Source organism: Tachypleus tridentatus, chromosome 7 (assembly GCF_004210375.1).
Source record: "Tachypleus tridentatus isolate NWPU-2018 chromosome 7, ASM421037v1, whole genome shotgun sequence".
Taxonomy (NCBI): domain Eukaryota; kingdom Metazoa; phylum Arthropoda; class Merostomata; order Xiphosura; family Limulidae; genus Tachypleus; species Tachypleus tridentatus.
In genome coordinates this window covers 148,839,049-148,866,906 of record NC_134831.1, presented here as the reverse complement: position 1 = coordinate 148,866,906, position 27,858 = coordinate 148,839,049, and the positions used below count along the sequence as shown (strand labels likewise).

The 27,858-nt window shown below is 31.4% G+C and overlaps 1 protein-coding gene across 2 annotated transcripts in view; it reads left to right on the top strand.

The window, feature by feature from the left end:
• The first annotated feature begins 1,536 nt into the window (after positions 1-1,536).
• LOC143256879 (apoptotic chromatin condensation inducer in the nucleus-like) overlaps positions 1,537-27,858 on the top strand; it is a 39,059-nt gene continuing 12,737 nt past the window's right edge. Inside the window, exons 1-4 of one of the 2 annotated variants that reach the window (XM_076514684.1) lie at positions 1,537-1,704; positions 20,050-20,095; positions 25,676-25,699; positions 27,768-27,787. In XM_076514684.1, coding sequence (XP_076370799.1) covers positions 1,567-1,704; positions 20,050-20,095; positions 25,676-25,699; positions 27,768-27,787 — 228 coding nt within the window. In that variant the 5' untranslated portion in view covers positions 1,537-1,566. The remainder of the gene's footprint in view (positions 1,705-20,049; positions 20,096-25,675; positions 25,700-27,767; positions 27,788-27,858) is intronic. The other variant, XM_076514685.1, reaches the window with a different exon arrangement.

Here is a 27,858-nt window from a genome sequence, read left to right as displayed (position 1 = left end):
CGTGTAGAAAATGTCTCCAGTGGAATATTCTTATCATGCCAGTAACGTTTGAAGCCATCTGGACCATCCAGGTTAAATCTTTTCTCATCAGAGAACAAAACCTTCATCCACAAAGTTTAACCGAGCTGTTTCGTGGTGTGGAAGGAGGCGTGGCCTTTAAAGACGTTTACGGGTTTTAAAACCTTTCTTTCGTAGATGCCGTTTTAGTATTCTTGAGCTTCATTCTGCGTTCGTATGGGCCGTAATCCGGTACGATGATCGGCTGGTGTCTTGCCAGACAATACGTCGAATCCTCCTGCTCAACGCCGGCAAAATTTTCTTGGGCCGACCACTTGAAATTTTCGTTCCGTATCCCTCAGGGTCTTTCAAGAAAGTTGCAACAGCAGTTTTACCATGCCCAATCTCACCAGCTATGGCACATTAAGAGACCTTACTTTTGCAGCTCGACAATTCTGCTACATTCAATCTCTGTCAACTTTTTAGCCTTTGCCATGTTTTTACCCAATGTAACACAGGAGATGTCAGTGGAAGATGTTGACAATGCTAATGCTTGAACACAAATGACTAAATTTCGTTACGTGTTTACCGATTAACGATTCGTTTCAGTACAGTCTTAAACTTTTGACCAACTAGCATTTAGGTTAATTTCATAGTGTTAACATTTTCCCTATTAAATGCTAAAAAAAATTCTATTTGTATTTTCCCTTTTCTTATTTTGATCCTTCGAAGCTCTACTCAAATAAGTAGTTTAGTCTGACAACGCAAAAATGCATATTTTTTCTTTACGTTCATTGGCCTTAATATTTTGGCAAGCAGTGTATATTTATGTAAATAAGCTGTTATTGTCTCAGTGCAAAGTTAAACGATGGCTGTTTACATTCTGTCCATTGGGGAGGAAGCATTATTATTTCCGCTTATAAGCTTGTAGCTTGCTGCTGTGAAAAAGGACTGATTACTTTTTCTTTCTGTCATTTTCTTCTTCTCTATAGAAATGTGTAACAAAATTAACACATTTAAAACTACAAATATCAGAAGTTATAAATGCTATTTATTAAATTTTAAGGATAAAAAGTTTGTACGTAATCTCTGGGTCACGGGTTCGAATCCCCGTCACACCAAACATGCTTTCCCTTTCAGCCCTGGGGCGATATAATGTTATGGTCAATTTCACTATTCGTTGGTAAAAGAGTAATAACTTATTTGGTGTGATGGGGATTCGAACCCGCGACGTTGGAATTACGAATCGAACGTTTTAACCCAGCTGGTCATGCCAGGCCGCAATCGAAGATAGGAGTAACTGTAATTCATTTTTAATTACACCTTTGTATTTTGTATTAAGCTCAGAGATGGTTTACTCTCAAATTAATTTTATTTCACAAATTTCTCGCACTGTAAAGAGAAACACAGGTTTCTAAGCGTTCTGAGTTGTTTATCAGGCTCTAAAGATCCTTTTTTTGGTCTTTTAAAATATTAAACCTAAATCAATGCAACGAGTAAATTGTATTGCATTTCACTTTTAAGCATCAACAGGGATAGAGGGCGTTAATTTTCAGTAGTAGTAGTAAAATGGCGGATAAAAGTGAGATTTCGTTAAATGGCAAACCAATTTCGACTCTTCGAGTGGTGGATTTAAAGCAAGAACTCGAAAAACGGGGATTATCAAAAAGTGGAAGTAAAAAAGATTTAGTAGATAGGCTGAAACTAGTAAGCATATATTGTGTGGTATAGTAAAGAAGTAGTCTTGATAATTTAGGCTTAGCAATGCTGTATAAACTCGTTAGGCTTAACGTAGGAATTTTTGGCCCTTAAAAATGTAAATAAAACTTTTAGTTTTAGTACAAGCAATTAAAAATAATGTCACTTCGAAAAATTATCACAAAATATACTTCCTATAGATTAGAAAAAAAGTTGGTTAATTCTAACAACTCGAGATTATAGATCTACAACTTGCGTATTAGTGTTATCAATTACAGTTCCTTAAACTGTTCCTAAACACCGATCGAAATATAACGTAATCGAGCTGTGTAACACTGTAATGTTAAAAGGGGAAACTAATATATAAATAAATTGCAGTTAAATGGAATTACCAGACAGTTCATATTTGTAATAAATAAGGATGTCACTTTAAGGACTCAAATTATCTTGGAACTGTTGGTTAAAATATTTGCTATCACAATATTGTTATATGTATATATATATATATATATATAGCTTAATTTTGCAGTAGACTTAGTGAATTACATAACTTGTTTTAATTATATGTTTGATTTTCAAAGACATTTAACAGTGTTTTAACAGAAATATCAGGTTCATGTTTTTAAATTGAGTACCTAGATTTCACCATGCCATATCTGAAAAACATCTGTAGAACTGATATGCATCTTCCATAATTAAAAAATACCCAGATATTTTTGATAAAATATGCTTTTTGTGTATGTATGTGAAGAGTTAAGACATGCTTTAAAACCGGAAAGCAAGTATTAAGTTAATTCTCTATGTATCTCAGAATGGCTGGTATAGGTATTAACATTTTACTGATGAGGAGAGAACAATGTTTTGACCTCTTTGGTCAACTACAGGTTAAGAAGGAGAGTGTTTAAATGTGACCGTTGACGGACACATCTTAGGAACGAGAGTATAAACAGGTACCAGATTGTAGGGGCGTTGCAGGTGGATGTTAGGTTATTAATCAGTATTAAAGGTATTCTTTTATATTGGTTAAATTTTGGTTTTAGTTGCTGTATAAATAAGACTTCTTTGATTTTGCATTTATATTTGTTGCCCTCCTTAATATCTGGATGTTTTTTTATGGTTATCTTGTGTTTATTTGATTTGTAATGTTTAAAAACGTGTGAAGATGTTTTTTGTTTTTTTAATCTAGTTTCCATTTTTCTGCTTGTTTGTCTAATATAAAGTCATAGCAGTTATTGTATTGTTAATTCATAGTGGCTTTCATTTATTTTATAATCTTCTAAATTATTTTGTAAGTTTTCTTTTATCAGATTCTCTAAAACTTTTCTCACTGTAATGGTAACTTAAACAATCTTAAATTTCAAGGGTAGCTTTCATACACTCCCACTCTCTCAAAATAATAGTAGTGTAAGCAACTTCCTAATCTGAATTACCTGACCACTGGCTGTTAATGTACCTAAAAGAAAATAAGCTCATATATCTGATCTTTGACTTCCTTTAATCATAGAAAACATGTAGTGTGACCTTGATGATTTATATTTAATCTCTATCATTCTTGACACCAAGGGCTTAATAGCTGTCTGATGTAGGTCAAACCCAAAACTTGCTATAAAATGCTTAGGAATAGGAAAGTTGTGAATATCTTCTTGTAATAACTTATAAGAAAGATGAGTATTTCTGTCATCTTACTCTTCAACAAAAAAAACTAAAACCTATTTTTACCCAGCATGTAACATTTAAATCTAATTATACAGTGATTAGTTCTCCAAATGTTTCTATATTTCAACCTTTGTAAGTTTTCATATTAATTCACTTTCATTCTCAATTGAAAAAATTGAACTTCAAAGAGGAGAAAATTGTTTTCTAGTGCATCATAAGAAAAGTTGATTGAAATTACCTTCATGTTACTCCTTTAATATGGTTTTTGAGATCTTGTTTATGCATTTGCTTTTTTTCAACAGTACAAAACCTGTATTGTTTTCTAGGTGTTGCAGGTGGAAATGTCTGTCTTATTCTCTGTAAGCCAAGTGTAGGAATTTGAGTTGAATGCAAAAAGTAATGAGGATGACCTTGTTGCTGGTAAATGTGGTGATCAATCCAATGCAACATAAAAAAAATGTTTAAACATCACTGTAGTTAGTCAGTAATAAATAGGAAAATTAAGAACTAATGGTTTTATATTATGTATGGATATATAAATTCTAAGATTTCCTCCCAATTCCACAGTTTTTCAAAGTTGGTGGATCTCATAGATTTAAATAATTCATTTGTTAGTGTGAATGCTAGCAATTGAGTTTATTCATTATCCTGTTGTGTTAGTTTTTAAATCTTTCAGGCTCATCTTTGAAATTATTAATAAATTTCTTGTAGCACTATGTTTGATTCAGTAAAATTCAGCAACTAGAAAAGATATGAAGTTCATATTTTACATTCTAGCTTGTTAATGTTGGTAATTTGGGTTTCTAATTCATATGAAACTATAGACTTTGTATTTTGACAAGAAAAACATCTAAATTGTACTAATGTTGCATTCTACATACCATGTGACACACAAAAATTGATATTTAGGGTTTATTTTACTTTTAAGTTAGCCCCCTACTAGTACAGCTATGGATTTACAATGTTAAAATCAAGAGTTCAGTTCTTCTTGGTGAGCTCATCAGATAGCTTAATATGGCTTTTCTATAAGAAAATGCACACTTTTAAGTTAAGAAACAAACTGAGTGAAGTTTAAGAATAAAGATTAAAAGTTGACAAAAATTTTATTTGCAAGATTCAAACAAAACAGAATACATTTACTTTATCTTCATTGAAATCAAAAATAGTATTACAAAGATATTGAATAAATTGGTAAACAGATGGCAAAATGAAAAATTACAGAATATTTTATGAAACAGTTGAGTGTTAACTGTATATCTATATATATAATAGTTTTAGGTTTATAGATGTTACCTAAGCTGTTAAGAGTAGGGCAATTTTGATGTGTAGATGTCAGTAAATGTCAATCATATTGAAGGTGTTTGGATGTATAAAAGGAAATTTTTTTATTAAAAAAAATTGCAATTCCAAGCTGAAAGGAGGTATTTTTAATGTTTTTCAAAATAGCATATCACTTCAAAGTTTTGGAAATTTCCCAGTTTGTGCAGTTGAGATGTGTTTGTTTTTTTGGCCTATTTCTTGATTCATCCCATTTCTTACTACAGGGTGGCCCGTAAGTCTCTACCCATCTGTATGTTGTGTCTAAACAACGCTATAATACTAATGATGAGTTGAAGGCAGCTGTTGCCACGATATTTGGAACAATAACCCCTGCAATGTTGAGGACAGTGTCTCACAGAACATGGCATTGCATAATATTATGCAGCTAGAATGAGGGATAGCACACAGATACACTGGATACATAAGATATATGGATGGGTAGGGACTTACGGTCCACCCTGTATATGTCCATGTTGACATGTTTTTGGATTGGTTTTACTTGATTGACTCCAGAATTTCTTTACCATGGCTTATGCTTTTTCTTCCATTCTGTTCTTTATATTCCTAATCCATGGATTCCTTCCTTCCACTTAGGATGCTGTCTCCTTTTCATCGATGGCATTTTCTAGTGCTAAGTTTTCTTGTCTTCTTATTTTCTCTTATCAAACTTCTTCATTACCTCTCCTTATTTTCTGGAAACTTTTATTCCATTCTCTTTAATAGCTTAGCCTGTTCCACTTCTACTCTGTCTTTCTGTACTTAGTTCCCCCGCTGTTGAGACTTGTTGGGTCAGTTTGCATTTAATTGTATTGTACACTTTCCTCCTTCTTGCAGACATGGTCTTTTGTGGTGTTCATTTCTCATTGTGGACCTGGATGGAAGTTGCATAGCTTCAGTATTTGTTATTTTTCTGTTGTTTCTTTTGTCTGTCTTACCTTACTCTGACTCCATTTCCTTTTTTGGACCTGTCTATTTTTACCCTTTCTATATTTTCCTTTTTGTGGTTATATGTAGAATTTCATTCATCATGAAAGTTATTTTTCATCCATTAGCCCCATATTATGTGTTCTTGAATGAACAAAAGGAGAGAAATCTATGCCATCACCTGTGGTTGCCATTCCACTTTCAACAGTTCTGTTATTCAGTTTTTTTGCATAGTTTTATTTCAATTTGTGCTTCTGTTATGTTTTTACATGCTGTCTATTTTAGATTTTTCAATTATCATGCTTTTGGTTTTGGTTTCATCAAGATTCTTACAGTGCATGTTTCAGATGATTTGTAAAAGATAAAATAAAATCTGTTTCAGTTGGGGCTTATGTTCGTAGTTCCTATTTTATTCCTGTGGATAGGCCATAGTTATATTTCATGTACATTCATGAAATTGATATGAGCATAGTTGGAAGGTTGTTTGTCTGTAATGAGGATGTTTTGATTTTTACAGAGACTTAGTTCAGTTGGTCTGTTTGTCAAAACATCTGGAAGCTGCAGTGATATTTAATTATGATAAATGTAGTAAGATTATCCATAATTCATAAGCAATCTTCAAAACTTTTCTCTCTTGAAGTGGTAAAGCTAACAGAATATTTAGATTGTATATAAAGAAATATTGACTACAAAAGGTCTGTTTTTTGTTTTTACAATTTTTACAAATCACTAGTCAGAACAGATTTCGTGTATTATGTGAAATTTTGTTCTCTTATCCAAAGAAAGATATTTCATTTTTGAAAGGTTATCAGAGGAGAGCTACTAGGGATGAATGAGTTGTCATGTGAGGACAGGTTATGTTCTTCTTTTTGTTCTCTTGAAAATAAAAGGTTCTTTGGTATTCCAATTTATTTTAAATGTTCAAAATTAAATAAGGAAAGTTACAGGAGTATAAGAAAAGGATTGGTAAATGTTTGGAATATTAATACTGGGATAAGTTTTATTACAGAGTTTGCACACACCCTGGAATTCCTAGAAAAAATTGTGATTCTGGAAAGGCTGAAGAAACTCTTGGAAATTACTATGTATCATGGAAAATTGCTTCTATTTCTATAGATGTGTAACAAACTGCTCAAACCTTTGCACTGTCAGCAAGCGTTTCTACATGATACAATTTGTGTTGGCTCCCTGTTTAAGAAATTTGTTAACCCTATTGCAATAGGTCTCACATCATAGGCCTTTATCACATTTGTTGACTTGCTTTCAAAATGTTATTGAACTACTATTTTAAGGATTTGTGTTAATAAGTTTGGTATCAAACTGTAGATTATAATTCAGATTTTAGAAATATATATGAATTTTGTAATTTGAAAGTAAATATTAAACAAAAACACCTAAATATCAATTTTTATGTGGTATGTTAAATGTGGAACTGATTAGAATTAGATGTTTGTGAGGTCAAAGCACTAACTGTGTAGTTTTGTATGAATCAGGAACTCAAATTACTGATATCAATAAGCTTGAATATATAAAATAAGAACTTCATATCTTTTCATTTTGTTGAGATATGGCTTATGTACGGCCTCAAACACAGTCGACTCATTCAACTCTTTTTATTTTTGGAAATGCCTCTTGTAAACATTTATTTCAATATATGGCAAATGAATAACCTGTCAACAGCTTATAATGTTCCCAGAGCAGTTTTCTCAGTCATTTTAATATGTTAGAAGACCTCAATATTCTTTTGAACCAAGATTTCGAGAAGATGTATTGTTTTTAGTCTGCTGGAAATTTCATATTTTTTAGACTTAAATACAGCTTAGTTACTAAGCTTGATAAATCATAGTGGAAATCTGTAATATTGATATGATAATTTATAATTTTTGGTTATTCAACTGTAGAAAAGATGTAAAATGAAAAAAAAATTATTTATTAACTTGTACTAAGTATAAAATGGGATATGTGGATCAAACTTCAAACCCATTATATGTATGTGTAAATTTACATAGATCTCAAGTTAAAAACAATTTAATGAATTCTATAGAATTGAAACATTTTAGGATTCATCCTTCTACCTCAGTTAAGATAACAATATTAGAAATAGTTAATGAAGACATCAATATTTCAAAGAGAAAAACCTTTACATTTTAAAACTAAAAACATATGGATTAAACAAAGATTTCAATAATTCTACTGCTTTGAATTTGAGGAATGATTATTGTATTGCTGATTTTTTTCTTTAGATAACTATTCATAAAAAATAAGAAAACTAAAGGTGAAGTAAATAATAAAGTAAAATAGGTTAATTTTTCAGAATTATGTAGTTATTTAGATAATAGTTTTTATGCTAGCATTAGTATATATAAACCATTTTTTAAAAAGATTTATGAACTTAATCTTCCCAAAATAAAAGTATTAATTAACGTAACAAATAAATATAACTTTTGAAATGATAATACCTAACACTTACTTGTAGACATTATGAAATATCAATTAAAAGTTAATGATGTTTCGAGTTTTGAAAAAGAGAAATGGAAAGCAAAACTTATATATTTGATAATTAAATTTAGGCATAAAATATTCAATGACTTACAGTTTTCTAAAATTATTTGTCAATCTATAAACAGTAATATTTTTCCTTGTAAAAACTTAGACCTATCGTCAGTTCCAATTGATCCATTAATATATAATTATAAATGTTTTTTAGCTAATTTAAATGTAGATGTTAATAATTTACCTTATGAATGTGAAAATAGTTTACTTGTTGATACTTTTTATAAACATTATTACTGGTAATTTAGATATCATAAAAGACAAAATATTGTGTGAAATAATCAAAAAAGGAGCTAAATACAGAATAGCAACAAAATGTAATAAAAATAATACTCAAGTCTCTTGAACAAATATTGATGAATACATTTTAAAATTTAATTATATAACAGCTTATCCACGTAGGTGGTTTTTAGAATTGAAATTACGTATGCTTAAAAAATAAATTAACCCCCATAAATTTTAAACTATACCATACAGATTTATCATTTCTCAGCTAAAAATTAAGATTCAAGAACTGCAAGTAAAATGTTCGTTCCTGTTGATAAAGCTAATTGTAACATTGGTATAATTTGCAAAAAACTCTATGGATTAATTATGATAAGGAAATTTAATAATACACAAACTTTTAAACTTGCCAACCAGTCAAAAGATATGGTAATTGATAATTTCATTAAAGCTTACATAAACTTTTTTCTAAACATAATTCTTGTGTAGATATGCTGTTTCTTTATACTTTTCCAAAATTACATAAATCTCCAATTAAATTTAGATATACTTCAAATTCAGTAAAAATAATTATTAAACAACCACCTATATTTAATAAATTACTTAGTATTTTACTTGGTAAAATAAAAATGTGAGTATTAACAATAAGAAATACCTTTTGGATAATAAAAAAATAACCAACCTATTCCAGAATCTCTAAGAGAGTGTGAGCAGGTAAATAGTATTCAAACATTTGAGGCCAGGCATGGCCAGGTGGGTTAAGGTATTCCACTCGTAATCTGGGGGTCGTGGGTTTAAATCCTCGTCACACTAAATGTGCTCACCCTTTCAGCTGTGGAGGCATTATAATGTGACTGTCAATTTCACTATTCATTGGTAAAAGAGTAGTCCAAGAGTTGGTGGTGGGTGGTGATGACTAGCTGCCTTCCCTCTAGTCTTATACTGCTAAATTGGGGACGGTTAGTGCAGATAGCCCTTGAGTAGCTTTGCGTGAAAATCAAAATGAAAACAAAAAAATCAAACATTTGATTTTTCAACATTATATACCACAATACCATTGAATGATTTAATCTTTGTTTTAAATTCATTAACAGATCGATATATTTTTATAGAACTGGAAAAAGAAAAATAGTTTGAGAAACATAAGATATATTTGTAATAATTATATATTTTTCAATAAACAACCTTTTAAACAAGTGATAAGAGTTCCAGTGGAAGCTAACCATTCAACTTGTGTAGAAAATTTATATTTTTACTGTTTTGAAAATGTATTTATTGAAAACTATGTAAATCCAGATATTTTTACTTACACATATATTGATGATTTAATGAGCGTAAATAGTTCTGAAATATATAATGTTATTGACACCATTTATCCAACAGAATTAGAAATTGAAAATATTTCAGTTTCTAATACAGGCACACATTACTTAGATTCAGAAATTAAAGAAGTTAATAAAAAGGATATCAATATAAATATTTTTGAAAAAAAAAAATATTTTGACTTTCCAATTTATGGTTTACCCTGCTTAGATAGTAATGTGCTGCACCCATGTGTTATAAACATTATAACTTAGCAGTTGTTCAGATATTGTAAAATTTGTAATAAATTATAATATTTTATTAATAATGTTGAAATAGTGATGCAAAAATGAATAATTAATGAATTTAATAAAAAAATTTTAAATAAAGTTATTAAATTATTCTGTAATAAATACAAAAATGTACTAAACACATACAAAGAAATAAAAATAAGAGAAATTGTACTAAAATTACTAATAATTATTTTTAGTTAAAAATATGGCCATTTAAGAACTTGGCATTACTTTATGCAAATGTACACCTTTAGCCACGTGTAAAAGCACAACAGTGTTAGTATAATGATATGGTTCAATGTTGTGTTAATTAGTGCCTCTATCATACTGGGGGGCAGGCATGCTAACTTCAAGAAGTTTTTATCTTTCTTACCCCCACATGCTAGTACCTTATTTTCCTTATTATTTTATTTTCATTTTAGTATTACTTTTTATATTTTTTCATCTTTTTATGTTTATCTTATTTTTAACCTGGGAGAGCAGTCACTTTCCCACAGCTATCTGCAGGAAGTGAAGGGATGTTGTGGGTTTGAGTACCCACATCTTGCTCTCCTAATTTCTAATCTTCTCATGTGAGACAAGCAAATTGGAGGTTAAGACTGATAGATATTGTATCTCCACTGCAATATGGGTCCTATTTCTATAGTTACCTCCAAAACCTGGGATACATTTTATAATCTCACATTGTAGCTTGTACCCTAGGATCTTTTTTTTTTTTTTATTTAAATGCAGCATAATTTGTTTAATTTCAATGTGTTTTGCTTAAAATATTATGGTTATATATATGTATAAGTGTGTGTGTGTGGTGTGTCTATCTGTGTCTGTGTGCTCCATAACAATCAGAGCCATGACATTTTGAACATGAAGCATTTTATTGACACTAGTCACAGTATCATTACTCCAGCCACTTGGTTTATATGCTCTCTGCCCTACAACAACAGTTACTGCTTGATATAACTTCTCTGTAACTGGAGTACATCTTTCTTTTCCATTCATTTGTTGTGGCATAAGTTTTTAATCTTTGCTGTTCTAAGCTTGGAAAAAATTCTTTAGTAAATGATTTTAGGAGAAAGCATAATTTCTGAAAATTTGTGAATAAATAGAATATTTCTGACTGTGTCCCCATCATATTCCATATTGTTTGCACTTCACATCTTTTAAACATGCAGAGATTCAGTCACTGTGAATGGCAGTGGTGCACAAGGCCAATAGAAACTCTTTCTGAAGGAGAGTTTTACATCCTTTGATTTTCTCACCTATGCTAGCATGTTTATTATAGCATTTACTTCAATAGCTTTTCATATCTATTTTTTGTGGTAGTCATCAAGGTAACTAAAGCATTTTGAACATTTGCATTGATGCATTTGTATTTTAAGAGAACAAATGCCACAAATTCATCACTAAGACAGCCTTTCTGAGTACAAATCTAACAACTGGAAGTTGAGTTGTGTTGCTGATATCATCAGTATCATCTGCATTTAACCCATATACATCATCAGCTTATATGACTGTGATTATATTATCAAGAATAACCTCTTTGATGCACTTGATATCATTTTGAATTTATGGTGAGGTCTGTTTGGTATTATTTGTACCTTGTGTATGTTAAACAATGCATCACCACATTCAGCTCGAAGATTTATCAAACTGACAAAGCTTCAATTTCCACTGTTATTGTATTCTCTAATATTATTTATTTGTGGCAAGTATATGTTTTTTAAAGAAAGGAACTATCTTGGATTTTCAGGGATATCAGTATTCTTCTTTGCTGCACTTGTAATGATTACATTTTTCTAAGGTGAAATTTTAGTTATTCTGTTAAAAAGAGATTTCTGATTAGTAGTTTGTGGGGTGATATTGCTAAGTTTGGAAGGCATTAAGATTTTAAAGGATATAAATTTCTCAGGGAGAAATGATAGAGGTAGAGATGCCAAAGTGAAGGCCAAGGCTGATATTCTGTATTTCAACAATTTTTGACAAAGATAAATGGTCTGTATTCAGGTTCATAGGTTGAATTTATAAATCCTGTTATTTGGCTTGGATCAGTCTACTTGTCCTGTGTACAAACTATAAAGAAAAGATGTGGTATTGGTTATATAAACATGAACAAAACTCTTGATATGTTTGGCTGTGATACATATACAGGCATATTATTTTCTGTGGTATACATGTAATGATGTAAAGAGCAGAGATTAATGTTTTTCATCTTTCTGCCTTTATAATGTTTTTAGTCAATGTATATAGTCTGTCTTAATGATAATTTACTTTGAGTATCTAATGAGGGAGGGGGTGTAATTTGAAAACTTTAGTGCTAATCTTAATATTCTGTTCTGTTCCCATTGTAATTTCTTAAGTGTGTTTGATATATTTGTAGTAACCTGGAAGCAATATTCAATGATGGGTCATATATATACGAGGTCTGTTAAAAAAATACGTGGACTGTTTGAATTGCGTGACTCCAGTTGGTTCCAGGGGAATCTGCTTGGTGTCGCTAGGTTCGCACAGATCAGCTGATTACGATGCCATTTCCCTATTGCAGATATCTTCATTTGTGTATTAGCTACACGGTTATAAGTGAAGTGCAATTTTTTCGTTTGGCAGATTTCAGAATGAATGACCTGAAGGAGCAACGACTTGCTGTGAAATTTTGTGTTAAACTTGGAAAATCTGCAACTGAAACTTTTGCTATGCTTAACACGACTACGGTGATGTTGCTATGAAGCGTACGGCATGTTTTAAGTGGCATGAACATTTTAAGGATGGTCAACAGTCCATTGAAGATGATGAGCGTCCTGGACGTCCTACCACGTCAACTGATGACCCCCACGTTGACAAAATCAACACCTTGGCGCGGGCAAATCGACGTCTGACTGTCAGGAAGCTTGCTGAAGAGTGTGGGATATCACTTGGATCTTGTTACAAGATTTTGACCGAAAAATTGAAGATGCACCGCGTTGCTGCGAAATTTGTGCCACGCCTGATGACGGACGAACAAAAAGCCCATCGCGTCCAGGTTTGTCAGGAACTGCTTGATCGTTCAGAAGAAGATGAAAACTTCTTGTCAAGGATCATAACAGGTGATGAATCATGGGTTTATGGTTATGACATTGAAACGAAGGTCCAATCGTCCCAGTGGATGGGTGAAACATCCCCCAGACCCAAAAAAGCTCGCCAAGTTTGATCCAATGTCAAGGTGATGCTGACAGTTTTCTTTGATGCTAAGGGTGTTGTTCACCACGAGTACCTCCCGAAAGCTCCACAGTGAACCAGACTTACTACATTGAAGTTCTTAAACATCTGAGGGACCCCATCCGTCACAAAAGGCCAGAAATGTGGAGGAGTGATGACTGGTTTTTCCATCACGACAACGTTCCAGCCCATTCAGCCCTCAGAACTCGTGAGTTTTTGGCCAAACACTCGATCACTGTTCTTGCCCCCCCACTCACCTGACCTTGCTCCTTGCAATTTTTTCTTGTTCCCCAAACTCAAAAGACCCTTGAAAGGAAGATTTGAGACGATTCCCGAGATTAAGGCAAATGCGACGAAGGAGCTGGAGGACATTACAAAAGAAGCGTACCAGGACTGTTTCAACAAGTGGAAACACTGTTGGGATAAGTGTGTGCATTGGAGAGGAGAGTACTTTGAAGGGGTCCCAGACCTGTAACTTCTAAATAAGTTACATTTTGTTTTATGACATCAGTCTGTGTATTTTTTGAACAGACCTCATATTTACATATTTTTAGGATAGTATTTTCTTTACATCCTTAATTTTTGCCAGTTACAAGTCAAAGGGTAGTTAATGAGTTTGCTGATGATTTTGTGTTATCTTTATATGTTCTGCCCATGTGAGACTTTTGTTGAATCTAAAACCAAGATTTGGCTTTAGAACAAAATTTAATTTCTACATTACCTAATTTTAGTTTTACTTTTTTAGTTGTTGGAAATGTTTGTTTAGGCTTCTTTGGAATCGTATACTTTGTGCTAAAATGAGATGCAGCATAACCCACCAGTCATTAGTTAAGTAATTTTTGAACACAGTCTGCTGCTATGAACAGACTTGACCCGTTCCAAACTGTAATGTTGTCAGCTTATTGGGAAATATTTGTGTATAAAGTCTGGAAAAGGTATGTTATTTACAAATATATTAACATAACATGGTCAGGTGGTTAGGGTGCTTGACTTGCAATATGAGGGTCTCAGGTTTGAATCCTCATCTACCAGACACATTCACCCTTTCAGCCATAGGGATGTGTTAATTTGATGGTCAATCCTACTATTCATTGGTAAAAGTGTAGCCCAAGAGTTGTCAGTGGTTGGTTGTGACTAGCTGTCTTCCTTCTATTCTTTCATTGCTAAATTAGGGATGTTTTGTATAGATAGCCTTCATGTAGCTTTGCTTCAGTAATATACTTCAGTATTTTGTTTTTCTTTACATAGACACATGAGGTAGTTGTGTTTTGCATGGTTTTTGAGGGGAATATATTTTGTTAGAAATTATCAGCTTTTATGCAAAAGCAACATACTTGCATAATTATCTATCATAGACTTAGCATTTGAACAAAATTTTAGAAACTTCTGAAACACTTTTTAACTTGTTATTCATGGTACCTGATTCAATTTCCAATAAGAACACAATGCAAAAAGAATACATCTTTAAGGGAAGGAAAATAAATAAGCCATGGTCTTCTTTCACACACATTGGGCTGAATGGTTAATTAGAACCACCTGGTTGCATTTTGGGGAAATTCTGAAACTGTGCCATCTCCCTGCACCCAGAGTTATTTCAGTGTTGATTTACCCTCTGAGCATTGCTAAATTTTTTTCAACAGTACACCAGTTTTTTATACTTCATAATTTTTTGTGCCATTGAGATAGAATGTGTTGATATGTGACTACTCTCTACCAGTCATATTGTGCCACCTTTATTAGCAGACATAGCTCATTCTGCTACTGCAGCACAATCTCCACTTCCTGATTGGCATTCTCCATATGACTACAAGACTTTGAGTGTAATTGGTCACAACTTTACATTAGTTTCAACTTTAACTTTTGATTTCTGTTGTTTCTACTTGTTCTTTTAGAAATGTTTCTGTTTCCAAATTCTTTGTTGATGTGAATTTGAAATTTAATGATTTATGCTGGGGAAGCACAAGCTTTGGTTTGCAGGAGTTTGTGTCCTACATTTTGGGCTGACCATTTATAATTTCATATTATGACTTTTGGGAAGAGGGATATAACTGTGGAAATTCTTTCTAAAACACTTGCTACTTGTCACCACATAAGCTGCTAGGTTTAGGTGTTCTTTTCCGAGATATGTGATGTTTTTTATGTGTATATTTTTCACACTTCATTGGTACATCTATATTCAGTGACTTTATGTGAGCTTCTGCAGATGGATGTAATTTCATCACTCAGTAATTTAGGTCATTCATGTCTTTTCTGCTCAGTGTTGGGTATGCTGTATTTTACACATCTTTTAAAATATAGGTTAATTTAATTTAATTTTGCATTTGGAATTTGATTATTTTGTTTGTAAATTCCTATATCTTTACTACTAGTCACATCTAATTGGGGTTTAGATTAAGAGTTACTTTGTTATTGTTAACTTGGTACCTTTCTCATGTTCTTTTGGCTCAGTTTTATTTTCAAGTTTTTTGTCTTATAGATTATTTGTGTGGACTTACATTTATAGGTCTCTTATCTCCTAAGTTCCTTTATTGGTGTTGTGTTTCAGTTATTACCTATTGTTTTCTGCTTTAGGTTGAATTTTGTAGTTTTGCATGTTTCTTATTTTTATGTATTTTGTAGACTACATTTTCATCATTTGTTTGTAATGAGTGCTTTCTCTCAGTATGTTTGGTTTTTGTCTTTGGTTACAGTTCTGTGAATTTCTGCCTTCCATTTTGCTCCCATTTACTGGATCTTCTTCCATTGTTTTCTCCTCTTTGTTGTCTTCAATATGCACAGGAGATTGGAATTGCATTATAACTCTTTCCTGGTTGTATTTTCCCTATCACACCAAACATGCTTGTCCTTTCACCATGGAGGCGTTATGTGACGGTCAATCCCACTATTCGTTGGTAAAAGAGAAGCTCAAGAGTTGGTGATGACTGGCTGCCTTCCCTCTAGTCTTACACAGACTAGATAGGTAGCTTTGCAAGAAATTCAAATCAAATCAAACCAAACCTGGCTGTATTCTTATCTGAAGATACCTTGCTTCACTCTGGAATCCTACCTCTCACTTTGGTGGGTTTTTTCTCTCTTGTCATGTTGTTTTTCTTCAGCTCATCCACAGGGGTTTTGTTTTTTAGTTCTGGCTACTGCTGTTCAGTCTTTTTTTAGCTTTATATGTGTTTTATCAAGTGGTATGCTCTTTTACACTTCATCTTTACTTGCTGGGTCTTTGGACCTGGTGTTAGATAACCAACTGGCTTTTGCTTGCCTCTTCTCATGACAGTCAGTAACTCACACTTCCTTCTTTGAGAAGACACTCAGGTGGGGTTTCTCATTAAGTTGGAGAATTTCTTTACTACCCTCTTATCTTGTTAATATCTTATTAATTTGAGGTTCACATCCCATCTTAATCAAGCCATGTCTTCTACACTTTTGATATGAGGCAGACATTAACAATAACATACCTTTTCTCTCTGGATAAGTGGTTCTCTCTCTTTTGAGGTTATGGGTTTCCTCATCCACTTTGTGTGGGTAAAGACACCTTTCCTTCCTTGGATGCTTCTTGGCTGGTGGAGCTTCCCCCAAAATCCCTTGGACCATCCTATCACCCTTCCACCTAGGATCAAGACCAGCCTTTCTTGGTGACTTGACCACAGTGGGATCTTGTATTCCTCTGCCTCATATTGAGTCTCACCTGTTTACAGATCATTCTGTGGTGGACTTGTGGGGCTTTCCTTGTTTCCCCAGAGATTATTTTGGGTTGGTTGTCATTCATGGAGGCTATTCTCCATTTTCACATCTTGAAACCTTTTGCAATTCATTAGAGACTGTATTATTTTTCCCATTCCTGTTGAAGTAGGTGATATGGTTCTTTCTGGAGGTTCACTGTCATTGGCAATATTACCAAGTAAAAGGGAGCCAAGTCCAAATCTGTGTTTCCAGACTCTGGATCTTCTGCACTAGACCACTGACCATGGCATGATTTTCCTGGTGTGTCATGTTCCCGGAGTTATGAATCTTGTGGCCAGTTTATTATTATGACTCAACCAGTTCTTCACGTGGAGTGGGTCCCTTCATCCTCAGGTTTTTCTCTGAGTGTATCCTTAACTGGGAACTACACGTGCATGAATGTCTCCTGCCCATTGAAATGCCAAACTTTCCTCCTTTTAATTTGAAGTTCCTCGCACCTCAACTGTGGGTGTGGATACTTTCAGTTGAGATTGTAGGAGTCTTTACCTATCTTCCTATTCTTTGATCAGACCAGTTGCTTGGGTTTTTTCCCCTTATCCAAATCATTTCTTTTTTTTTTCTGCTGGTTGCTCTGTATTGTTCAGCTCAGGTGTTGTTCTTTCTGCTCTGGCCCTTACTGGAGCTAAAGACAGCCCCTACTCTTACTTTTGTTTTGACTGCTGGAACCAGATAAAAGTTGCACGTGAAACTGGAATGTGATGATGTTGGAATGAAAAACATTTTATTCAAATTCTTTTGATTATTCCTCCAAGCACATGGTGTCCTTGCTTCTGCCATTAGAGATTTTTGAAACTGAATGTTATTGTAGACATGTAAGAATATATAAAGACACATTCATAGTGCTTGTTCATTTAAAATATTTAAGCAGCTTTTATGTACCATTTAACTTTTTTGGAATGGGTCAAGAGTCAAAGGCCATGTCATCTCAATTGTTGGCTTACATTCAAAGCTTAATTGAGTACTATTTTATGAATTTATGTCTGTTTAGTATCAAGTTGTAGATTATGGTTCAAACTTTAATATTATATATTAGTTAATGTCTTAATTTAAAAGTAAATATTAAAAGGACACCTAAATATCAATTTTTCTGAGTCATGTGATGAAAATTAGATGTTTGTGGTGCCAAAGTACTAAGTCAATAATTTTTTATGAACTACAAACTCAAATTATTAATATTCACAAGGTAGAATTTAAAATAAGAACCTTGCATCTTTTTATTTTGCTGAGATGTGGGTTACATACTGAATCAAACCAGTTGCCCTATTCTCCTCTGAAGTTTTGGAAAAAAGTCCCTTTCATACACTTATGTCAAATTATAAAATGCAAATTATCAATGAACAGGTTAGAATGTCCCCCTAGTAGTTTTCTTAGCCATTTTAATCTGTTGAAAAACTACAACTTTTTCTCAAACTAAGATTTCAAGAAGGTAGGTTGGGTCTTTGGTCTGCTCAAAGTTTACTTTTTTTCAGACCTAAATACAGCTTAATTACTATGCTTCATAAATTACAGTGGAATTCTGTAGTATTGATAAAGTAGTTTGATTTTGTTTGGCTATTTAACTATATATATAAACCTAAAAAAGTAAGTTTTTGGTATCCACCACATAAAATGTTTAAAAGGCTCAGCATCCATGTCCAGCAGCAACTGAGTTCAAAGGTCATAACATGAAGAGTTAATTATTTGGGTTACCTCTTTATTTATTGCTCTACATTTTAAGAAAATTTAAGAACTTATTTCTAAATAGTATTAATCTGTGTGTGTGTGTGTGTGTATAATGTATATAATTGATATGTGACTGTATATTGAAAAATACTAATTTACTAAAATACAGCCAAAACAAGATTACTTTCTAAAGACTAAAGGTAAGTTTTAAGCTATTGTATACAGTAACATGAGTGAACATGTACCTTGTAAATCCAATTTATGTTAGCCAGGCATGATTGAAAGGTGAATATAATAAAAAACGTATATATATATATAAATATATATGTTTTGACATGTAAGCTATGTAGCCTAAATATTTGTATTTTCTTATTGTAATTCATAGTCATTCTAACACAATTTTATTTTTTTATGATGGTTATGAGATTGGTCAAGTTCACAGATTCCACATAGTTAAGGTAGAGAAAATAACAAAATATAAAGTTTTACTGGAAACAAACATTTAAAATGTATTTAGATGGTTTTAGAGTATATAAATAATATTTGAAATTTTTAAAATGAAAATAGTTTTGTTTAATGATAACATGAAATCACTTTGCACTAGTAACAAAACAGACTATTTTCACAAACAATTCTTTATTAAAAATACTTCATTAAAAAATGTAATGTTTAGTGTATAAAAGAACTTGTAATCTTTAATAAAAGTCTACCAAATTTTGTGAAGATACATATACTACATCAAAAGTTATAAGTTATTAATGTGTGCACAGGCATGAACATGTGTATAACAAGCCCATTGTGAAAGGGTTCATATAAGTATTTCTCTTTAAGGACAAGAATACCTTTTAGGGTTTTGCAAGTTAAAAGTATTGCACTTTTTACTGCCAAGACTCCTGTAAGAGCTTAAAAACTCAAATATTTTTTCTTTTCAATTTTATGATTATGTTGAATATTCTAATGATACTCTTCCACTCATAGATGTGGTACTTCAGTTTTGCTTAATAGCTTAATTGCTTCAGTGCAGAAGGATTTTGTGATGTTAGTCACTGGCAGGTATTCCTGACAGTTTGGTTAGAAGATATTTTATGGTTTAATACTGCTTGGTCTTAGGTTCTTACTTGTTTAGGAATATTTATAACTTTCAACAGAAGGTGTATTTCTATTTTACATACTTAACTGGATTGTTGGCTTATAAGAACCAAGACTTATTAAATTCATAAAGTTAACTTAATTTTGTGAACTACCTGCTTTGGAAGTCAGGGTTTAAATTTTGTATGTTCACAGTTTTTGCTTCTTGAGAAGTTTTTATCTTTACAAGATGATGTTTTACTCTGACAACTACTACATATTGACCAACTCAAACTATCTACAATTTTTGAAATTTCTATAATTGCTACTCTGCATTAAACTTAGCATTAGTAAACCATTTCTTTATACCTATGTTGAAAATAGTTGCACAAAAATGTGTAGTATAGTGTTTCATCTTATGTTTCAGCAACTTCAAATAGAAAGACTTCATAATTCATCAGAAAAAAGTGAAGGTGAGTACTCTTGCATATCTTAATTGTTTTAAATTATGCAAGGTGATGATTTCCTATAACATGTTTTTATGCACATACATGTACACAGTCGTTTGTGAGGTGCCAATATTTTTTTTTTTTTAACTTAAGTGATGTATTGCCATACAAGTGTTCTGTGCATATTGTAATCTTTGCTCTTTACTTATTACTAATTCTGGTAATTTGCTACTATTGTATACTATCAGTAATGAACAGTACTTTACATATTTCTTCAAGGCAGTGTTAGAAATAGAAAAAAATAATATATATTTCTTTAACGATAGTCCAGGAGAGGAAATATACACATGGTTGATTTGTAACTTTTAAAATGTGTGTACCTCATTTATAATTTTTACTTTTGCAATTTATATCTTGTTTAAGACATTTCTAATTATTTAGAAATGATTAGTAGTACCTGATGCAAATGAACCCAGGTCTAATTAGCACATTATAGCAGACCTTATAATAAATTATTTCTACCATGCAGAAGAACATTTAGAAAATGCCAGGAAATAATACCTGTTAATTTCTATACACTCATAACTTTATCCCAAAAAGATTGCAATATAAAATATATTTTTTGTTTAGGAAATATCATTTGTTTAGTCATTGAAAAGTTTCAATATTCTGTTGGACTTCATGTAATTTGTCTTATTTACACATTATTTTTGCATTATACGTGTATTTTTCTACAGGGTGTTCGGAAAGTCACTGTGAAGTTTTGTAATCGTATTTTATTCAATTTTTTTCAAGCCAGCAACTGATAGGGGTGTTTAGAAACAAAATAAGAAGGATCCAGGCCTGTAGTAATGCCAACAGGGGTCACTTTCAACATTGTTTATAATTGTTATTCATATTTACCTCCTGTATTCTATATTGAAACATGTCTGTTAATAAATATATAATATATAAGTGCACAGTGACTTTCCGAACACCCTGTATATCAAATCTGTAGAGCAAGAAGATAAAGCTTTCACTGCATTGAATATTTGTACTTGTGGCAACAAATCTATTACATGTAAGTCAGTTCTTACAAAAGTTTCAACTTTTATTCTCTGTTGATTTTTTGTAGTAGCCTACATGTACTTTTCTTGGTTGAGGTGCAGAAGACAATTATATTTAATGTAGTACTGTACATAAAGATGGTACCATTTATGTATTTAGAATATGATTAATTCAAAAATAATAATGCAAAATAAACCTTCTGGAAGCCTAAACATTTCTATACTCTCATAGTAGTTTAGCTTGTACTATGTGCACTTAATACTATATTTAGAACATTTATATGCAAAAACGGCTCGTTTGGGTTGAGAAAATATTTTACATAGAAGAGCGAACAACGTTTCGACCTTCTTCGGTCATCGTCAGGTTCACAAAAAAAGAGGTAACTGACCGGAAGCTGACCACATGTTTGAAAGGGGTTGTGTAACTGAGTGTCGGAATGTAGAGGGCAGTATTAGATGTTTTTAATATACAATTTTATTTATTTTATTATATTAATATAGGTATAAAGGCGTTCCTTTATATTGGTTTATTTTGGGTTTAAGTTGTTGTATAAGTAAGGCTTCTTTAATTTTGCGTTTCTTTATGATTGTTTCTTTATTTAGTATTTGAATGTTTTCTATGGTTATGTTGTGTTTATTTTACTTGCAGTGTTCGAAAACATGTGAAGGTGACTTTTTATGTTCTTTGAATCTGGTTTTCATTTTTCTACTTGTTTCTCCCAATATAGAAGTCGTAGCAGTTATCACATTGTATTTTGTAAATAATGTTGGTGTGGTGTTTGTCAGTGTAGTTTTTACATAGTATAGACCTCAGTTTTGTGCCTGGTTTTTGAATAAATTTGGTATTAACTGGAATGTCATATTTTGTTACTAGTTTTTGCCAAATGTTGGTTATTTGTTTGCTGATGTCAGGAATATATGGTATACAGCAGTATATGGTTTCGTGATTTTTTGATTCGTGAGATATATTTACTTTAGTTGGTTGATTTTGCTTTCTGTCTAGGTGTGTGCATATAATGTTTTCTACGGTTTGTGGAGGAAACTTATTGATGTTGATGAAGTATTGTTTTATTTTGTCTAATTCATCGTTAATTTTATCTGGTGAGCATAGTTTTATGGCTGTGTTTATTTGGTTTCTTAGTATGTTGAGTTTTTGTTTTGTTTCATGTGCTGAGTCTCAAGGAATGTATAGTCCAGTATGGGTGATTTTTTGGTGGATTTCTGTTTTGAATTGTGTTTCGGTTCTTGTAACTTTGAGGTTAAGAAATGATATTTGATTGCTTTCTTCCTGTTCACATGTGAAGTTAATATTGGGATGTATAGAGTTAATGTGATTGAAAAAATTAAGTATGTGTTCTGTAGATTTGAATCCCGCAACCGTGTCATCTACATATCTGCCTAGACAGAAAGCAAAATCAACCAACTAAAGTAAATATATCTCGCGAATCAAAAAATCACGAAACCATATACTGCTGTATACCATATATTCCTGACATCAGCAAACAAATAACCAACATTTGGCAAAACTAGTAACAAAATATGACATTCCAGTTAATACCAAATTTATTCAAAAACCAGGCACAAAACTGAGGTCTATACTATGTAAAAACTACACTGACAAACACCACACCAACATTATTTACAAAATACAATGTGATAACTGCTACGACTTCTATATTGGAGAAACAAGTAGAAAAATGAAAACCAGATTCAAAGAACATAAAAAGTCACCTTCACATGTTTTCGAACACTGCAAGTAAAATAAACACAACATAACCATAGAAAACATTCAAATACTAAATAAAGAAACAATCATAAAGAAACGCAAAATTAAAGAAGCCTTACTTATACAACAACTTAAACCCAAAATAAACCAATATAAAGGAACGCCTTTATACCTATATTAATATAATAAAATAAATAAAATTGTATATTAAAAACATCTAATACTGCCCTCTACATTCCGACACTCAGTTACACAACCCCTTTCAAACATGTGGTCAGCTTCCGGTCAGTTACCTCTTTCTTTGTGAACCTGACGATGACCGAAGAAGGTCGAAACGTTGTTCGCTCTTCTATGTAAAATATTTTCTCAACCCAAACGAGCCGTTTTTGCATATAAATTTCTCAACAAGTGGGTTTCTTGACATCACTGATTGTATTTAGAACAACTTGATGTTCAGAATTTATTTGCATCCTCATACATATTTTATCAAGTCATTTATTTTTTACTCTTAGTATTATTACCTCAGGTGCTTTTGTAGTAATTAAAGCAGGTTGCATTCTCAGTAAATGTTTTACTAAAGAAAGTTTTATTGTTTTTCTTCAGTCAGCTTTTTCACTTTGAAATATGAAGTTTTGTTGAATGTAAAGTTTTTAGAGTATGTTTTTAAATAATGGATGATCAGTGTTTTTAATTTTTTTAACAATAGGTTGTAAAATCCAGAATGAAAAACTAAAAAGAGCCAGGATTATTTAAAAATTTTTATACTTCAGAGGGTCTAAATTATAGTGAGTTTGCTGAGAATTGTTGTTCAGGAAATAGGAAACATTGTACAGTTACCAGAAAATTTGCCATAAAGTTACAGTATTGTAGATAGATTTATTTGTACAAACTTAGAATAAAGTTAAGTAACATGTTTAATAAAATAAAAATGTCTATTTGGATTCTCTTAAAGATGTGTATATAGAAGGTTCAGTCTGTTATGATCCATTTTAATTCAGATATATTTATGTATAAATACACACATGCATACACCACACTGGTCACTGTATCAGGTTAGACTTCCTTTTGCAGTAATAAGTCTGACCTTATTGTGGCATTGATATCATACCTAGAGGTATAGTATGCATTTAGAACCTGGTATTTAAGTTAACTGAGGAAGATGAATGAGTCATTCATGTTTTTTGCATTAATATTTCAACAATGTAAGGGCTGTTTATTGTTATATTATTATATTGGAAGGCACTTGTCTGTTAGAATGAAAATCTAGTGTTGAAGGTGTATAGAAACATTTAGGTTTCTTTTAGAGGTTATTTGTCCTTTGAAAAAAGAAAGACATTATGCTTGTTACAAATAGTCAGAATCAAGAATCTAGTGTTACTTTCTCTTTTTTTTCAACCCTACTGTTAGTAAAAAAGATGAATCATAATTCTTCAAACCATACTACTCATTTCCCACATTCACTAAGCATCATTACTCTTTCATTTGTGTATTGATATAAACATCTTTTGTACCAAATCAATCTAATAGGACACGACAAGAGATTTGTTGCATTTCATGAATTTGTCCAATTGTCCCTTTCATCAGCTTATTACTCATAACTGACACACTGTTTAGTACTTCATGTATTTGCTTTCAAACACCAATTCCTCAAGTAACATGCATTTTCCTCTGTATTTTTAATGTATAAACATGTTTCATTTGAAATGCATATTAGCAAAATTGTTTTTTGATAACAGTAGTCTAATACATAAATAACAATGTCATGCTTCTTAAAAATTGGGAAGATCCTTGCTCTAAACCATTTTCTTGCAGTTTATGTATGATAAAAAAATGTGAGTATTAGTAGAACTTTGGTAGTTGCCCAACACAACATGATCAGTCTGTTTTGTAGTTGTAATTAAATTAAGTATTCTAAAAATTTACTAATTTCCTAAACCTTGTATTTTTACAGAATTCTACATTTTTAACCACATTTTGCATTCCTAGTGCACATTTGCATATCTCTACACATACATGATGCCACAGATTAATGCCTAAAAGAAGCAGCTCTAATATTTTCAAACTTATGATAAACAGTATTTCCAGTATTACTGGTGATAATTCAAAGTGTCTTGGAAATGCCAGTGTATAGTCCCCTTGCATAAAAATAGACTGAAGCACATAGCACAAAAAACAAACCAACCAATTATAATTTCACATCTAATTAGATATTAGCTATGGCTCAGTTTGATTGGCTACTATTCTTTAGCATGTACAAAATTTATAGAATGCAAGGCATACATACAGTACAGGTGCACCAATATTGTATGCTTTATTAGTCTTCTGTTTCCCTTATTCAGAGCTAGTTTTTGATGCGTGTTCATTTTATGCCTAGTTAATGTGTGTATATGTTTGTATAGATCATGCACTGAATGCAGAAGATGAAAGAAATATGCCAATTAATGGTTATACTGCATTGTGAACACTGTAGATTTAGAAAGTTTGTTACTAGGTCTGTGTTCTAATACAGTGGCCAGCCAATGTATGTATGTGTGTGGATAATTAATGTGGTAAATCATGTGAGATAAATTGATATCTTGTAATTTAGTATGTTTTTAAATTCTCTGAGAAAATTTTACAGGACTGTTTATAGTGCAGTTAAAAGAAGTGTAACTTGTGTAAATACACCATGCAAAACTGTTATTTTGAATATTTTAGTGTAAAAAATAATAAGGTGGGACTCTTAAAAAAAATCATGTGTAGGATAACTAAACATTGTAAACGACATGTGCTTGTTAAATTTGACTGCCACTTCTTGAAATATAACCACATTTTTATTTCCTTTACCGTTAGTTGAACCATCAGACAGGAGTGCAGGTAAGAAGATGAGCAGTCACTATTACAGCCAGAGCTTTGATGTTTTGTACAAAAGAATGGTGAACTTAAAACATTACATGAGAAGTTTTATATAAATAATATGAAGTCAAAAACAGAGTCCCTTAAGTTAACTTATATTTTATCTTAAGTAATTGTGCAGTTAAATGTGTATTTGTTATCCTTCTGTTCATTATAAGTTAGTATTTTACACAAACTGATAGTTTCTAAAATACTTAATGTACTGAAATTAGCCCCTTTTTTTTTTTTTTATACCAGAATCAGACATGTCTGTCATAAGGTAGGAAATAATTAATAACTGTATTTAGTAATTTAGTGTACAGGATAAAAATGCTAAGATTACTTTGCTTTGTGATTTAGGCTTGTAGAGGGGAATATGACTTTTCTCATTTCTTAGTTTTTAAGAGAAAAGAAAATTGTAGTAATGGATTGAAGCCAACAGGGAATAAAACACTCAATTTGTTCCTTAGAATGAGAAGTACATGTAAGCAAAATGGACAGTTTAAATATCTTGATGCTTTGGTATCTACATTTACTGCAGGTAGACTGTTTTTATTAATTTCGCTATGAATGTTGCAAAGGAAATAACAATCTTATTTTTTAAATATTTTATTTATACATAAAATTCTGTTAAGAACAAAAAGTGTAAATTATTCTTAGATTTTGGAATGAAATTCATTTCTAATTGTGTGAGGATATACACACAGATATATACCCGTGTATCTGTTTTAGTTACACTGATAATATCTTTTTTTAATATCTGTCATCAGTTAGGAAATTTTTTATCAGGCCTTGTATAATGCATGTCTGTTATATTACTTTTCAAAAATCCAACTTTTATATAAATTTAAAGATTGAAAAAATTAAAAAAAACAAACTTGGATATCAGATATTGTTCTGATAATATTTAAAGGAATTTCTAGTTAACTGTTTCTCTGAAATTGTAAAGTTTCTATTATATTTGTAAACATTTAGATTGAATATAAAATTAAAATATTTTTAATATATATATTTTTGTAGAATTTGAGTAGGCTTAACAAAACATTCTATATTTTAATATTTTGAATTCATATAATACATTTAAAGTTAATCTCCAGTGTCACAGTAGTCTCACTGGTAAAAAATTGCTACTTCCATGTACATTTAACATCCTCCACAGTGAAAACTAGCAAAGTGTATATTAAAAGCAGTTTTTGACAGTACATTTCATAAAATCTTGCTGTGCCATATTTCTCTTTGACACATTATAATCAAGGATCATTTTGATTTTTTTTTTCAACTTAATGTATTTATGAACAAATTTCTGCTGTTTTACTGATGTAAATATCTGGTTGCATAAAGGTTAGTTTATTTCATAGAATAAGTATTTACTTTTTTTACACCAGAGAATGGTAACATCATTGAAATTTAAATACATCTCTTGAAAGATGACATTTTTAAAAATATATACAAATTTAACTTACTCAACAATAACTGTGTGTAACAATGACAATAATTCATTATATGTGAATTACCATAATTGCAATAGCATTGCTTACAACCCAATGAAAGAATTTAGCACGGCAAGTACGTGCCAATAATAGCATGATGTAAATTTAACCACAGTTATTTCATTTAAAAGTTTAGTTAACTTAAAGACATGAACAGACTTACAATATTTTACTCTTGCATGCAATAATTGACAATAACTCCTGGTATTAAAAGAAGTTATCATAAAATTATAGTTCGTGGGATAACTTTTTTATGGAAATTTTACCTAACCTTGTTTGAATATTGAATTGGAAATTTATATTAAATTTAGATTAAAACAAACATTTTTCAGTGTGATATGAAATTGTGATGCACTGGTAGTCTAATATGTTGATGGTGCATTGGAAGTAAAATTTTGCTAGTGAATTGATTTGGACAGTAAAATTTACAAATGTTTTGATGATTTATGGTTTTGGTAGGTTATTAGTATAAAAGCCAATCCATGTGTGATGTAAATATTTTTGGTTATAATTTTTGTTTAATACAAATCTATATATATATTTATTTTATTTTTTTACAGATTTGGTCCCAAATATTTCTGTAAGTATCACATTAGTTTTCAACATAAAATATAAGAATCATTAATATAGAGAGCATTGAGTACATTATAT